The 17,980-nt window shown below is 39.8% G+C and overlaps 1 protein-coding gene across 2 annotated transcripts in view; it reads right to left on the reverse strand.

The window, feature by feature from the left end:
• uggt1 (UDP-glucose glycoprotein glucosyltransferase 1) overlaps positions 1-17,980 on the reverse strand; it is a 177,258-nt gene that overhangs the window by 16,615 nt on the left and 142,663 nt on the right. For both annotated transcript variants that reach the window (XM_073040806.1, XM_073040805.1), the window contains one exon: positions 8,425-8,539. In XM_073040806.1, the coding sequence (XP_072896907.1) occupies positions 8,425-8,539 (115 nt within the window). The remainder of the gene's footprint in view (positions 1-8,424; positions 8,540-17,980) is intronic.

Consider the following 17,980-nt stretch of genomic DNA (forward strand, 5'->3'; position numbering starts at 1 on the left):
CAGCTAGTTTAAGCCCTGTCTGACAGCATCAGCAAGCCTACATGAAGGAATATTGGACAATGTGTTGGAGAGGTGCAATTTCTTTAGGCCATACATACTTCGTTCCGTGTAGCCTGTATAGAGAGTCATTCCAAAAAAAAACCTCAACCTCAGGTGATCATAAGATAACTTAAACATTTTCTCCTCAGTGACACAAAAAGTACTCAAAGCCCATCAACAATCATTCTGGAGTCACAGAGAAACATTATAGGAGTTATCAAATGGGATCATGTTAACTGTATGATTTGTGAATCATCAAATAACAGTGCATAAATCACAAGTCACAAAGGAGGTACCAGGTCCAAAGCAATCATGATAATGTGTGCTTTTAAGTTGTCAGCATCATTTTTCTCATGTCCTGATTCAATTTTCACAGCAACCTTAACAAGACTGTACACACTGTTTTGAATGAATACTTCAGCTACAAAACATGTCTAAAAAGAATTTGAACTGTAAACTGTCTGCTTTATTAAGATTAATCAGTGTTATACTTGTTAACACTGGGATGTCCGGACTGTCTTACGCAGACAGGTTAGAGAGACTGGGCTTGTACACGCTGGAATTAAGGAGATTGAGAGGGGATCTGAATGAAACATATAAGATTATTAAGGGATTGGACAAGATAGAGGCAGGAAATATGTTCCAGATGCTGGGAGAGTCCAGTACCAGAGGGCATGGTTTGAGAATAAGGGGTAGGTCATTTAGGGCAGAGTTAAGGAAAAACTTCTTCTCCCAGAGAGTTGTGGGGGTGTGGAATGCACTGCCTCAGAAGGCAGTGGAGGCCAATTCTCTGGATGCTTTCAAGAAGGAGCTAGATAGGTATCTTATGGATAGGGGAATCAAGGGATATGGGGACAAGGCAGGAACCGGGTATTGATAGTAGATGATCAGCCATGATCTCAGAATGGCGGTGCAGGCTCGAAGGGCCGAATGGTCTACTTCTGCACCTATACTGCAAAGCAGTATTAGCTGTTCTCTATTCAAAGCCCTTTGTAATAGCAGAATTACACAGTAGTGAAATCTTTATCACAATTTTATATTAAAATTCGATATATTGTGAATTTAACATCACCTGGGCTGGACTTTTGAAAGAAAGAATACTAAAACACAGATTTGCAACTGTAATGCAGGACTGTTAGTACTTACTGTCACAATCAATAAAATGGATACAATGGCTAGAATCTGCAAATGAACAGCTAAAGCAGTTGAAGCTGCCATCAACGACTCACTTAGTGCTCCACAGGATGCATTTTGCAAACAATAATGATATCAGTCATTAAGTGTCAAATTCATATTTTTCTACATATCTTGATAACCACTGAAAATTGCATCTTAACTTATAAGGTGCAACTGAAATTTTAGAATAGACGTTCAGTCATAACTCCTGCTGTCTCCAGCTCCAGTTTCAACAACAGTGGACACCTTCAGACTGCGAATTATGCAGCCTCTAGCTCCAGTTCCAGCTTGGACCTCATGTCACCAACCCCAGGCTGCGATTTTCCTTGCTGAGCCCCCAAACATCCTTTCCCCACCACATCTCTCCAGCCCTGAGTCTCTCAGACTCCCCGTCACTTCTTGGGTTCTGGAAATCTCCACCTTCCTACATTCCCTGCACACCCCAACCCTCCCCACAACTCATCTGATACCACCAACTCTTCTCCCACCTCTGACCCCAACTCTAATCCCTGCTGTGTCTTCTCCATTCCCTCTGACCTTCCCCTCTCTGAGACGGAATGTTCTGTCCTCAGCAAGGGCCTTACCTTTATCCCCCTTCATCCGCAGCTCAATGAGTTCCACGCCCACCCATGACATTAAGATACTCTGACGCCCCCGTCTCAGAACCCACTTCTTTGGCAAGAATTCCACAAACTGCACCGATGACCCATTCTCCTCTTCTTGGACACCCTGCTCTGGATCTTTTCATCTCTAATTACTGACGAGACATCACCGACTCAATTTCAGACTCCTCTCTCCTCTTTGAACCTTACCCACTCTGAACACACTGCCCTTCACTTTCTCTGTTCCAATCCCAACGTCACAATCAAACCCACAGACAAAGGGAGCACTGTTGCAGTCTGGTGGACTGACCTCTACCTTGCTGAGGCCAGACGGCAACTCTCAGACTCTTCCCCTTATCTACTCCCTTGAAAAAGACCCCACTCAGAACCAACAGTCTCCCACACCATTACTAACTTCATCAACTCTGGAGAACTCCCATCCACTGCCACCAAACTCATAATTCCCTTAACCTGCACTGGTCATTTCTACCTCCTACCCAAGATCCACAAACCTGACTGTCTAGATAGGCCCGTTACCTATGCCTGCTCCTACCCACTGAACTCATTTCTGCATACCTTGACTCCATTCTATCCCCCTAGGTTCAGTCCCTTCCCACCTAATACATTCACGACACTTCACATGCTCTTGATCTCACCAACTTTCAATTTTCTGGCCATGGTCACCTAACGTTGGTAAATTAGGTCACTTGGCTGTCCTTCTCCTACCTGCATACAGGCTGAGGCTAAAGAGCAGAGATTCAAACAATGAAGATGTGGTTGCAGAAAGCAGAGGAGTGGCTACGGGACTGCTTCAAGTCAGTGGACTGGGCTGTGTTCAAGGACTCATCTATGGATCTCAATGAATACACCATGGTTGTATCAGACTTTATTAAAACAGTTGTAGATGATTGTGTCCCCACAAAATCATTCAAAAGAATTCCCCAATCAGAAGCCATGAGATCCATAATCTGCTGAGAGCCAGATCAGAGGCATTCAAATCCAATGACCAAGAAAATTACAAGAGGTCAAGGTGCAATCTCTGGGAAGCTAGCTCACAAGCAAAGTGGCAATTTTGGACTAAACCTGAATCAACGAAGGATGCTCAACAGTTGCGGCAGGGTTTAGCTTCCAGATGAGCTCAATGACTTCCATGTTTGCTTTAACTGTCAAAACATGGAGGAGTCATCAGAACCTCTCCCAGCCCCCAACGATCCTATGATTTCAGCCGCTGAGGCTGACATGTGAGCAGCCTTCAGGAGGACGAACCCACAAAAAGTATCTAGCTCAGAAGGGATACCTGGCCAAGTTCTAAAGGCCTGTGCTGATCAACTGGCTGGAGTGTTCACTGAGATCTCTAACCTCTCACTTCAGTGGTTTGAGCTATTCACCTGCTTCAATGGTACCAATGCCCAAGGTGACTGGTTACCTGCCTCAATGACTGTCGGTCAGTAGCACTTAAATCCACAGTGATGAAGTGCTTAGAGATGAAACATATGAACTCCTGCCTAAGAAGTGACTTAGATCTGCTCCAATTTGCCTACTGGAACAATAGATGCCATGTCATTGACTCCTCACTCAACATCCAGACAGCAAAGATGCATACATCAGGTTGCTCTTTATCTACTGCAACTCAGCATTCAATATCGTCATCCCCTCAAAACTAATCAATAAACCCCTGGACCTTAGCCTCAGTATCTTCTTGTGAATTGGACCCTCAATTTCTTCACTGGTAGACTTGTCAGTTCAGATTGGCAACAACATCTCCTCCACAATTTGCATCTAAGCAGAGCTCCAATGCCGTATTCACGTTTGCTGATGACACCACTGTTGTAGGCCAAATCAAAGGTAGTGATGAATGAGCATATAGGAGGGGATTGGAAATCTGGTTGAGTCAAGTTGAGTCACATCAAGTTTAAGTCACACTATGATAAATTGGGATTCTCTCATCAAACTAACTCTCACTATAACGGTTGAAAAGCTAATTATTATAAATCCACACATCCTCCAGCTTTGCTAAACTAGTACAAAGACTGAATTGTTGAATTAATGCTACTGTAATAATACCCCATTAACTGAGTGGCTTCAGCAAACTTAATCAGTAAATTTTCCAATTGTTTATCAGGCTACCCAAGGGTATGACTTCTACTTATCTGTTCCAGGTAATTTTACTGAAGTCTTATCCTTCAATTGAGAAATCCAAAAATGTATTTGACAACCAAGCACTAAATGCTTTTATCTAAATGAGTGTATTTTTATGTTGATCATATATTGTATCCTATCATTTTATCATATGCAGTGAACATGGATGGAAACAATTAATAAGATATGGCCCTGGATTGCACAGTTCAGGAAATACAGACTTGTTTATAATCTCCCACCTATATATTTACACTGCTTCAGCATGAAAATAAATGAAATTATTTGGGCACTTCTACAATTCTTTCCCATGTTATCAGATAAATGTGTCTTTGTTAAATAATCCCTCATCTATCTGTGCTGGCCTCCTGTAGCTTGGGTGTGCATCAGACAGTATTCAGGCTGCTTCTAATCCACAGCTATGCTTGTTGTAACATGTCCTGATTATTTTCTGGCAAACTACAGCCTAAATGCATCAGAGAGCATTGTAAAATGCAACAGTCAAAATTATGGCATTTGTCATTATTATCACTGTAACAGCAAATTATGGGTCACTGTTCCTTACTATCATTGATATTGCATAATACAAACAACACATTAGTATCAGGTTACCATGCTGAATAAGTCATATTTGCTCAAGAGGATTATTAATGTAAAAATTATCTTTCCTAGATATTTGTATTGTTAGCATATTTCCATACTATTTGGCGCCTTTGCAATGATAAATTGGGGCTAATAGTTCAATTATAGCCCTTAAAACACGATTTGATGTTTTTATTGTTTTTGAGCAGCAGTAGCACACAACAGATTAATGGTGTAAAATTGCTGCTGTGATCATCTATTACTAAACATGCAACACCCACTTTAATCACAGACAGAAACACAAATTTCATATCATAGATGTGGCTTTGCACAAATTTTGGTTGTGATCATGGGCATTGAGAGTTGGAGGGAAAGCTCAAATTGCAAAATTAGCAGAAGTATAAATTTCATTATGATTTATAGAAATAATTGGGCAAATAATACACCTTTCAAGTGGTCTGCTCTTCTATTAAAAAGCTTAGTGGAGTGCATGCAATTTTCAACATTAATAATTTCCTCAAGAGCTATGTGAGGAAAGATTTTAATTAAAAAAAAGTACTGATAATCTAACCTGCTGAAGCTCTTACATCCATAAGACAGGGAAAAAACGAACTGGCTTTTTTTTTTTACACACACTTGTGGGTTAATGTAAAAGCATTAAACAATGCCGATTGCATTAAAGGTTGTATTATATCACACTGTTACAGTGGGTGAACTGGCATTACTCACTGTAAATTTATAATTAAAAATGGTACAATTTGATGCATTTAGGAGAAAAAATCCATTTCTCATGACATTTAATTAAAAATAGAATTATTTTTCCTCGTCTCTGCAGAGACTGATTGTCCTGGCAGGGCATCATTTACAAGTGTCTCATTATGTCTGGGGGGGATAACAAAAATTCAGGCTTTGCTCCCTAAACGATTGCTATTCCTAACGGAGATTCATGTGAGGGCAATGGATAAGACTGGATTATGCAAGCCTGCAAAGGAACAACAGAGGTCAAATAAGAAGAAAATTGTTCAACTAAAATATTAAAGTGATTATGGAAATAAAATCATATTACAGGAAGAGCCAGGGATCAAGTCCTCTGTTGCCCCTTTGCAGGCTTGGCTGATCAGTTTTTATCCAATACTCTTTGTCTTCCAAATCTGTTGTTATCATTCTGGGTCAAAATACCCTGCACATAAACTCAGAATTATACAATGAGGCTCTTTGAAATTTTGCTGAGGGAACATTTAAGAGAACTGAATAATGTATCTTAGAAACGCTAGGCTGTTAACTTGAAAGACAAAAACAAGCACTCTCCTTAAGTACGGTATGAACTTAAGAAAATTTCCACAAAGGAAAAATAATAAGAGTAAAAATATAAATTGAATTGATGACCAATGAGGATAAATTTGGTTGTATTTTTATTTTACAGAATAGCTACTATCATGATTAGGAGTTCACTGGGGGAACAAACAGATTAAAGAATGCAAAAGACACGTTAAGGAGAAGAGCCAATTAGTGTTCATAGGATAAACAGTAAGGCAAACTTACTTGCATTGGAGCTTGGAATACTACAATGTGAGAAAGAAAGGTAGAAAAGCTGACTGAAAAATATCAAGGGCCAGCTTATCTAGAGGGCTAAAATGTTTATCCTCAACTTACTTGCCAATAATGGGCCACATCGATAGCACCCAACTCACTACATAAATCTGAATGAGATCAACAATTTAGTGTGGGCTGCACCCACACAACTTAATTCCCTTGCACTGATTTTAGAAATATTTCATGGACAATGAAAGAATATGAATCAACGTTCCATAATTGCATCTGCAGTTCATTCTGACAACTATCCATTTCCTTCCACAGACCTGCCTGACTCACTAAGATACCCTCAGCAGTTTGCTTTTTGCTTCAGATTCTAGCATCTGTAGTCAGTTTTGTCTCCCCTAAAGTACTGAGTATTTTTATCTGCTGAACTAAAGAAGGAAATGCAAGATAAAGAGGAAGTGCAGCAAAGACACGTCACATTGGTTCCTGGTAAATATAGAAGGCTCAATAGGGTAGATCCAAGGAGGTTGTTCAACTAGCTAAGGAGTTTAAAATTGGAATTCACAAGTTTAAAATGCGCTGTGAGCTGAACCCACTGCTGTACACCCTGCTCACACACTGAATGCACGGCCAAACACCTGAGTAACCACATTGTCAAGATACGACAGTGGGAGGGCTCATCACCAACAACGATGAAATGGCCTACAGAGAGGAGGTGGGAGTGAGGCCTGGTGCTGGGCAAATAACCTTTTCCTCAATGCCAACAAGACAAAGGAAATGGTTATCACCTTCAGGAGAATTTGCACCACCCACACTCCTCTTTACATTGGTGCCACAGCAGTGGAAACTTCCTGGGAGAGCACACCTCGCACAACCTCTCATGGTCTCAGAACACATCCTACACAGTCAGGAAAGCTCAACAACACCTCTACTTTCTGAGGAGACTGAAGACAGCTGGACTATGCACACCTATAACTCACATCATTCTACAGATGTGGAGTAGAGAGCCTCCTAACATGCTACATCACTGCATGGTATGGAAACTGCACTGCAGCAGACAGAAATCTCTACAGTGGTTGTCAAAACTGCCTAACGCATCACTGGCACCAAGAGCATATATACAGAAAGGTGCAGAGAAGGGCCAGTAACATCATGAAGGATCCTATCCATACTACTCATGGACCCAATTGTCCCACTCCCATCAGGGAGGGGGCCACGTAGCATCCATGCCAGGATCACCAGACTCAAAAACAGTTATTTTCCCCAAGCAATACAGTTGATCAACACCTCCACCTTATGCACAGACACTCTTGTGCCTGGCATCACTTTATGAATATACAACAATCTATGCATAGGAGCTATTTTATATATTTATATTTGTTGTTATTTTTCATTATTGCATTCTTTATCTTGTGTTATTTTGTGGTACATTGCATCTGAACAATTATTTTCTTCTTCTTTACACTTGTGTACTGGAAATGACATTAAATAATCTTAAATCTTAAGAGTTTAAGAGGAATGATAGTTGATAATAGCAGAACTGTTTGGATAATCAAATACACCAGTTACTGTTCCAGAGGATGAAACAATCATCCAGGTCTAATGATGGTATAGCAAAATCACTGTCTTCACTGAATTGAAAACACTGAATTAGCCAAGTGGAGTGATTTCAACAGAGATAAGGTTAAAATTATTAAGATTTGGGCTCCTTTTGCAAAGTATTGTGAATTCCTGATTTTCCAAGTATTGAAGGATAAGTGACACATTAATACAATATAATCTTGCATTTACTTTGCACATTTTGCATTTGTGGATTGTTCCAAACTGCACTACAATTTAGTTTTTAGTGCTGTTATTATTGCAATGTTAAAAACAAAACATCCAATTTCTACTAAAGAGCTACAAATAACAATGGATCAATACAGTGAGGTACATCAACTACAACAAATTTAGTGAGGAAGATGAGGGAGGAATTATTTTTCACCTTTTAGGGATCGTGATAAAATAAATTGAAAAGAACAGGATTTTTGCTAAAGAGCAACAACATAGATGTTTTTGCATAGAGGATTCTGAGTTTTCAGCTTGCCACATGACGCCATTTACAACTCAATAGATCCCTCAACATCAATCGAACATCAATGAGGCTTTACCTGGATTTTCAGTTTCAGAAAGTAGTGGATACCTTTGAATTGTCCAAGATTTTCCTAGAATTTAGAATCTGAGCCACAAATATATCCACATCCTTGTAAAAGGTAAACAGCTAAGCAGATTAGTCTTGGCGTATACCACAAATGATATGAATATTCCTACCTTCTTCCCATAGTACAGCAATAAAACCATGCACACAAACCTGGTCAAGATTGGACAGGCTGTTGGGATCTTGACTGAGGCCTTGATACTGTCCTCTGAGTCGATCACCAGCAGCAATTTTTCTGAATTTCTTTAAGTCCACTACATATAAGGCACTAAAAAGAGAATACAATTAAAGTGGCATTCATATTTAAGTGAAATCACCATAAACATGACTACAGCATACCAAGTTAGTGAGTAATTTCACTTTTGCACAATGCATTCTCTATATAAGATAACAAATCAAATTAATTGGAGTGAAGTTCGTTGGACCATAATCTTTTGTGGATCAGAGTTTCCTAATCATCAGACTTCCTTTGCAGGTTTATTATATACTGCCTATAAAAAGTATTCACTGCCCCCCTTGGAAGTTTTAATATTTTATTGTTTTACAACATTAAATCACAATGGATTTAACTCTTTTGTGTCAATGTGAAAACATATCTCTACAAAGTGATATAAATGAATTACAAATATAGAACACAAAATAATTGATTGCATATGTATTCATCCCCTTCAATATGGCACACCAAATAACCACTGGTGCAGCCAAGGTTTCAACTGATTGTAGTAAAAGCACACCTATACCCGGAAGGTCCAACTGCTAGTGAGTTAGTATCCTGGCAAAAACTACACCATAAAGTCAAAAAAATACTCCGAACAACTCCACAAAAAGGTTATTGAAAAACACAAGTCAGGAGATGGATACAAGAAAACTTCCGAGTCACTTGGAGTAAAGTCAATCATCAAGAAATGGAAAGAATATGGCACAGCTATAAATTTGCCTAGAGCAAGCCATCCTCAAAAACTGAGTGACCGTGCAAGAAGGGGACTCATGAGTGAGGCCTCCAAGAGACCTATGACAACTGTGAACTCTGAACAAGCTTCAGTTGCTGCGATGGAGACTGCACATACAAAACTGTTGCTCAGATGCTTCACCAGTCGCAGCTTTATGGAAGAGTGACAAAGACAAAGCCACTGTTGAAGAAAACTCACATGAAATCTCAGCTAGTTTGCCAGAAGACATGTGGGAGCTTCTGAAGTCAGCTGGAAGAAGGTCATATGGTCTGATGAAACCAAAATTGAGCTCCTTGGCTATCAGATTAAACTCTGTAAGCCGAACACCACACATCATCCAAATCACACCATCCCTAATGTGAAGCATGGTGGTGACTGCATCATGCTGTGGGGATACTTCACTGCAGCAGGCCCTGGAAGGCTTGTGAAGGTAGAGGGTAAAATGAGTGCAGCAAAATACAAGGAAATCCTGGCGGTAAACCTGATGTAGTCTGCAAAAGAACTGTGACTTGGGAGAAGATATGTATTCTAGCAAGACAATGACCCCAAGCAGAAAGCCAAGGCTACACAGGAATGGCATAAAAAAAACAAAGTTAATATAACCATATAACCATATAACAATCACAGCACGGAAACAGGCCATTCCGGCCCTCCTAGTCCGTGCCGAACTCGTAATCTCACCTAGTCCCACCTACCCGCACTCAGCCCATAACCCTCCACTCCTTTCCTGTCTATATACCTATCCAATTTTACCTTAAATGACACAACTGAACTGGCCTTCTACAGGAAGCTCATTCCACACAGCTATCACTCTCTGAGTAAAGAAATACCCCCTCATGTTTCCCTTAAACTTTTGCCCCCTAACTCTCAAATCATGTCCTCTTGTTTGAATCTCCCCTACTCTCAATGGAAACAGCCTATTCACGTCAACTCTATCTATCCCTCTCAACATTTTAAATACCTCGATCAAATCCCCCCTCAACCTTCTACGCTCCAATGAATAGAGACCTAACTTGTTCAACCTTTCTCTGTAACTTAAGTGCTGAAACCCAGGTAACATCCTAGTAAATCGTCTCTGCACTCCCTCTAATTTATTGATATCTTTCCTATAATTCGGTGACCAGAACTGTACACAATATTCCAAATTTGGCCTTACCAATGCCTTGTACAATTTTAACATTATATCCCAACTTCTGTACTCAATGCTCTGATTTATAAAGGCCAGCGTTCCAAAAGCCTTCTTCACCACCCTATCTACATGAGACTCCACCTTCAGGGAACTATGCACTGTTATTCCTAGATCTCTCTGTTCCACTGCATTCCTCAATGCCCTACCATTTACCCTGTATGTTCTATTTGGATTATTCCTGCCAAAATGTAGAACCTCACACTTCTCAGCATTAAACTCCATCTGCCAACGTTCAGCCCATTCTTCTAACCGGCATAAATCTCCCTGCAAGCTTTGAAAACCCACCTCATTATCCACAACACCTCCTACCTTAGTATCATCAGCATACTTACTAATCCAATTTACCACCCCATCATCCAGATCATTTATGTATATTACAAACAACATTGGGCCCAAAACAGATCCCTGAGGCACCCAGCTAGTCACCGGCCTCCATCCCGATAAACAATTATCCACCACTACTCTCTGGCATCTCCCATCTAGCCACTGTTGAATCCATTTTATTACTCCAGCATTAATACCTAACGACTGAACCTTCTTAACTAACCTTCCATGTGGAACTTTGTCAAAGGCCTTGCTGAAGTCCATATAGACTACATCCACTGCCTTACCCTCGTCAACATTCCTCGTAACTACTTCAAAAAATTCAATAAGGTTTGTCAAACATGACCTTCCACGCACAAATCCATGCTGGCTACTCCTAATCAGATCCTGTCTATCCAGATAATTATAAATACTATCTCTAAGAATACTTTCCATTAATTTACCCACCACTGATGTCAAACTGACAGGTCTATAATTGCCAGGCTTACTTCTAGAACCCTTTTTAAACAATGGAACCACATGAGCAATACGCCAATCCTCCGGCACAATCCCCATTTCTAATGACATCTGAAACATCTCCGTCAGAACTCCTGCTATCTCTACACAAACTTCCCTCAAGGTCCTGGGGAATATCCTGTCAGGACCCGGAGATTTATCCACTTTTAAATTTCTTAAAAGCGCCAGTACTTCCACCTCTTTAATTGTCATAGGTTCCATAACTTCCTTACTTGTTTCCCACACCTTACACCATTCAATATCCTTCTCCTTAGTGAATACCGAAGAGAAGAAATCGTTCAAAATCTCTCCCATCTCCCTCAGCTCCACACATAGCTGACCACCCTGATTCTCTAAGGGACCAATTTTATCCCTCACTATCCTCTTGCTTTTAATATAACTGTAGAAGCCTTTCGGATTTACTTCCACCTTATTTGCCAAACCAAACTCATAACTTCTTTTAGCTTTTCTAATCTCTTTCTTAAGTTTCCTTTTACATTCTTTATATTCCTCGAGCAATTCCTTTACTCCATGCTGCCTATATCTATTGTAGACATCCCTCTTTTTTCGAACCAAGTTTCTAATATCCTTTGAAAACCATGGCGCTTTCAAACCTTTAACCTTTCCTTTCAACTGAACAGGAACATAAAGATTCTGTACCCTCAGAATTTCACCCTTAAATGACCTCCATTTCTCTATTACATCCTTCCCATAAAACAACTTGACCCAATCCACTCTCTCTAAATCCCTGTGCATCTCCTCAAAGTTAGCCTTTCTCCAATCAAAAATCTCAACTCTAGGTTGAGAACTTTAGGTTAATGCCCTGGAGTGGCCAAGTCTGAGTCCAGACCTTAATCCAATTGAGAATTTGTGTCTGGACTTGAAAAGGCTATTCACTCACGATCTCCATGAAATCTGACAGAGCTTGAGCAGGTTTTTAAAGAAGAATGGGATAAGTTACAGTGTCCAGGCGTGCAAAGCTGACAGAGACCTATTCACTCAGACTCAAGGTTGTAATTGCTGCCAAAGTTGCATCTACTAACTACTGACTTGAAGGGGTTGAACCTTATGCAATCAATTATTTTGCGTTTTATATTTGTAATTAATTTAGATCACTTTATAGAGATCTGTTTTCACTTTGACACAGAAGAGTCTTTTTCTGTTGATCAGTGTCAAAAAAGCCAAATTAAATTCACTGTGGTTCAATACTGTAAAACAATAAAACAGGAAAACTTCTGGGGAGGGGAGTGAATACTTTTTATAGGCACTGTATTTGAACTTTTTTTAAGAGACAAAGTGCAGAATACACCCTTCTGGCCAACCAAGCTGCACTGCCATCAACTCACCTTTTTAACATTAGCCTAAACACAGGACCACCTACAATTACCAATTACCCTACTAACCAGTACATCTTTGGACTATACAGGAGCACTTGGAGAAACCCACGTGGTCACAGGGAAAACATACAACTCCTTAAAGACAGTACCAGAATTTAACTCTGAACTCCGATAGCTGAGCTGTAATAGCGTGCTAACCATTACACTACCACAGCACCCTGCAGGGTGTTCATTTTTTGTTTTCAGTTGTGTTGTGCAGGAGGGATAAACAGATAACCTAATGGTAAACAAAACCGCATTTGGGACTTGGGAGAACAGAAATGAATCTTCAACTGTAAAATCAAAGGACTTTAAAAATTTGCAGTGCCAAGCTGAAGCTGATAAATAGAGGAAAGAACGTTATTGGTTTGAGAAAAGGAAATGAAAAAATTTCGGCCCCTGATAAACTTACTGGTATGTCATTACAGGGATCAGGGACAGATATAATTTCACATACTTGGGTTATTTATTCTCCAAGGCAGAAAACTCATATCTTTAATACTTTTTAGTGATGAAGCAGACAGCTAAAGTAGCAGAAACCATTTAGTGCTTTCCACTTTTCTATGAACCAACAGCCTCCTGTTTGAGCCAAATTTTGACTGATATAATTTTGACTTGTTGGTCCAGAGCACTTGCTGCCATTGTTCAGCATCCCAGTCCTTGTGTTTTTGTGCGGAGGTGAGTCTTTCGGCATTGCTTTCACTTCAGTGGAATGGCTTTCTGGCAGCAACTCTTCGATGGCAAGACTTCTCCGGACTAAAGAGATGTCTACTTGGTTTCCAGTGGTTTCTGTGAGTTCAGAGCTGATAACAGTGCTGGATTTCTTCTGATTTAAAAGGGACATCAGCTTGATGCATCTCTCGACTGTTGCATTCAGTTTCCATGACTGACTACTGTGTTTCTAGTCCTCAAATTGGGCAATGTATCTTGAAACTCCAGTTCGCTACGAAATTTCTGCATGGGAGAGACCTTGCTGATGCAAGACAACCATCTTATGCCTTGTTGCTTTGCTCACTCTTGCTATGGTATAAGCAAGAGAGATTATTTGAAGGTTAAATCTGCACACACTGCACCTTTAAGTTTGGTTGCTCTTTGCCTGGTTTGATTCCTTCTTCACCCATTTCTATTTCAGTTAATCTGCTTAATTCATTCAACTCATCATGTCAGTGATCATTAGCACTTGTTTGCCATCTTTGTTTAACCATGTACTGGACTATATACCTGCAAAGTAATTAAGCTCTTATTGAAAAGTGGTCTACTAATATTGTTACTTCTGAACAAAATACAAAAATTTCTCTGAAACATTTTATTTTTTAAAATTCACTCTTTTCTACTGACACACTAATGCAGAAGCCAAACAATAAACATCTAAAACAAAATTCTAGGGTGCCTAAGACTTCTGCACAGTACTTTATCTTTGCTTCAAGTTACTGCAGCACCAACAGATGAATAACATTGAACACCATATGCTTTGATCACAAATTATCAAAAACATTGTTTTAAAGATAGTCTCTATTGTTGCATATCAAGCAATGCTGCTTGTTTACTTTCCCAAAGGAACTAAATCATTTTTTTGTAAATCTGTGCAGTTTACCTTTAATCCTTTTCGCTCCTTATGGAGCATAGGACGTCAACAGAAGTCCTCCACTTCCTGCGATCTCTAGCAGATGTTTTTGCAGTCTCCCAAGTTTGGCTGGCGGCTTTCAGTTCATCCAAAAGCCTACGCCTCCAGGTTTGCTTTGGGCGACCTCTTCTTCTCTTCCCTTGTGGATTCCATTCAAGTGATTGTCGAGTGACATTCGACTGGCTCTTCCTCAAGGTGTGGCCAACTCATCTCCACTTCCTCCTCCTTATCTGGAATACAATGGGCTCTTGGTTTGCTCTCTTCCATAGGTCTAGGTTTGACACTCTGTCGTACCACTTGAGGCGGAGGATCTGCTGGAGGCATTTGTTGAGAAAGGTCTGGATCTTGTTGCAGCTGGGGCTAGTGATTCTCCATGTTTCGGATCCATATAGCAGGATGGCTTTCACATTGGAGCTGAATATACGGAGCTTAGTTTTGACAGAGGTGGCCGTAGATCTCCAAACAGGTCGCAGGGTTGTGAAGGCATGTTGGGCTTTTCCGATCCTTGCTCTGATGTCCTCATCTGTACCTCCTGATTTACTGATTTTGCTTCTGAGGTAGTTGAATTTGCCTACATCTTCAACTATGTGTGCAGTTTAGGCTACGATTTATTGCCAGCACTTGCTGTTGAATCCAATGTCCATTTTATTATTGTTCATTACTTATTCACATTTGCTAACAATTAATTTTACATTATTCCTATTTGGCAAGTCTCTGCTGGATGGGTTAATTTATTTACTTGTCAGAGCACAAAAACCAGGCTTCAATCCAGCAACTGAGGGACAATTATTTTTAACAGTACAGTAAATCATCAGTGTATTTCAAATGAACATGAAATGCCAGCTGGTCATTGTTTTGAAAAGGAACAAAGGGGTTATTCCTGGCATCCTGGCCAATATTTATCCTCAGTTAATATCACTAGAACAGATTATCTGGATATCACCACAGTGGTATCTGTGGGAGTATGTCGTGTGTAAACTGGCTACTACTATATTGTCTGCAGTACAGCAGCTGCAGTTCACTTCAACAAGGTGAGATGGAACATCCAGAAATGGAAGTGCCTTTCTTCTTTCTTTGAAAACAATTATGTTTTTCCTTTCTTGAGAGCTCATCAGAAGTATGGAAGTATGGTTACCAACTGAGATGTTAACCAGAATTGGAAGGGATGAAGCTCTGAGTGTTCTTTGTAGTCTATGATTTACTCTGTTTAGGCAGGGCTTTCCTTTGTCACATGGTGGCACTGCAACTCCTTGTAAAAGATGCATTTAATGTGATGCAATCCTAAACCAGGTTTTCCCCTGCAAAAAAACTAACATTTCAGTGCAGTGATGAGAAGTGGTATGTTACTGGAAGCAATTGATTTACTAAACTGAGGTGTAATCTGGTCAGGTGGACAGCTGAATCAACAAAAACAATCATAGTTTATAAACACATTTATCTAATTTAATACTTGCAGAATCATCAGTATATGAAAGCAATGCATTTTCACCAGAGAACAAAACTGAAATGCTTTGATATGTCTTCAGGAAATGGAAAGCAGCTTGTAACTGTTGTTGACAGAAAATTGGGGGTGGTCACTGTCAACAATAATACTCAAATCTAGATAATTCAATGGCCGATGTACTGGTTTGAGGTTAACTGTGTGAAAGGAAAAACCCACCCTCTTAACTTTAATCCTGCCAAACTTGGCAGTACAGAAATGTTTGGTTTGCCAAATGCCTCCTTTGGTTGAGGCAAGTTGACTGAGAGTGGGGACTCCTGGGGTCTTTTCAGGTGGCTGTTGGTCATTCTTGGCTCTTAAATTTTACATGGGATGTAAATGCTCTTCGCACTGGTGACACAAGCCTTAGGATGCCACCCACCTCAAAATGTACACATGATGACCTTTGGTATCCACTAATCCATACTTTCCACCCCCCTCCCCATTCCTGAAACTGAGGTGGTTGCATTTGTCCTCCTGAATGCTGTAGAGATTGCTATGAACCTCTGAGCAAAAACTAACGCACAGTAGAGATGAAAGGTCCTGCAGCAACTCACGCTTCTTGGCCTGGTGCAAGTACAAATTGAGTTTGCGAGAGAATGACAGAAGCTCAGGGAAGAGTTGGAGGATTTGCATCTAACAAAGGATGTCCTAGTATATTGTTTTCTTTTGACCCTTTAGTACAACCAGGCAGATGAAAAATCATTTGCTGCAGTGAAAGCAGGTGTAGGTGTTAGAGATGGAGGGACAGTCAACAGTGAACATCGCAAATCTCTTTTACAGTTTCCAAGATTTTGCATAAACTGTGGAGACAATCTCCTCTCTGGCCCAGGATATCTCAATCAAATTCAGCCAAAAGAATTTCCAATAAGGGAAACAAAAATTTAAGGTAAATAGATAAACTTAATCTGTAAGTGAAACGCATGTCCAAACCAAATAAATTCAAATGTTATTATAGTTGTTGCCAACTTCAGTCGTGGAAAGCCATGCTTGCCTCCATTCACGGAAAGCTGAGAATTTCTCTCTTCTCACTGAACAATGCAGTTTTAGATTTTAAAGCTGTGTCAAGTAGTTGTGAATGATGAAATGTTCTCACTAAACATAACTGTACAATGGCAAAGTGCTTTAATTTTGTTCAGGTAGCACGATTAATTGGGCCAAGCATGACATAGATTTGCCCTTGCAAGTCTGCAGATGTTTTTGTACTGCAAACTGCTGAGAGTGAAAATTAAAAACAGAGGGAAACTGGACATCTGGGTCTGAGTGCATGAGGTAAGCAAATACATAGCCAAAACCAATCAGATTGAAGGGTTGTGAAACAATTTCTTGCTACTAATTAGTCCTCACAACATCATTAAAAGATAACCTAATCTGTGGTGAACACTTCTTAACATTCACTGCATGCTTTGTTACCGCCTTTGTATAAATGAAGTAATCCCATGTTGCTTAAAGCATCTCAGTGAGGCTGACATCAAGCTCTTTTTAAAGTGTATGGGAAGCAACACAACTCAAGTAGCAATTTCTGAATTTTTGAACAATAGTATTCAAAGTTGTTCAAAATATTTGTAGTTAAATAACAATATTTGTAATTGGTTTTAGGAAAATCTAGAGCAAAAATTTAAACCAATAAACTGTAAAAATCACTCAAAACACCATACAGATTCATGCAGTTAGACATACCAAATATAAAAATAATTACAAAGTGTCAAATGTAATTGAAATTATTTATATGTACATGATGTTTTACAACATAAAGGGCTCAGCAGAGATTTGGAGGCTTAAAGGCCAGACTAACCTCTGGCAAATGTATGTTGAAGCAGCTCAGAGGTATTCTTATTTCAAGCAAGGAACCCATTCCCACTACAGCAACTTAACATCAGAATGCTCTCAAAAGTTTCAAAGCTTATTAGTATCAAGTTACTCATCCCGAGGAATGATTGAATTGCAGAATGTTGCCAATGCAACAAATAGAATGGAAAATGACAACAGTCTCAGCTCACCAAACTGATATACTTAGAAAGGTCTGGGAGTCATTTTGATAATAATGCTGTATAAATGTAAGAAATTTATTTGTCTCAGTCAAAAGAAGTATTTACTGCATAGGAGCGATCGATAAGAAATCTGCCAAGTATTAAAAGGATTTAGCAGTTCAGTGTACATTATGAAAGATTGCTCTCATTGAAACCTGAGAACAGTTTGGTGTCAGAACCACACTTTCAATAAGAGCAACAAGAAGTTATCTTGACTTATAAATGGAGACTCCGATGGCAC

This window comes from Hemitrygon akajei, chromosome 3, assembly GCF_048418815.1.
Source record: "Hemitrygon akajei chromosome 3, sHemAka1.3, whole genome shotgun sequence".
Taxonomy (NCBI): domain Eukaryota; kingdom Metazoa; phylum Chordata; class Chondrichthyes; order Myliobatiformes; family Dasyatidae; genus Hemitrygon; species Hemitrygon akajei.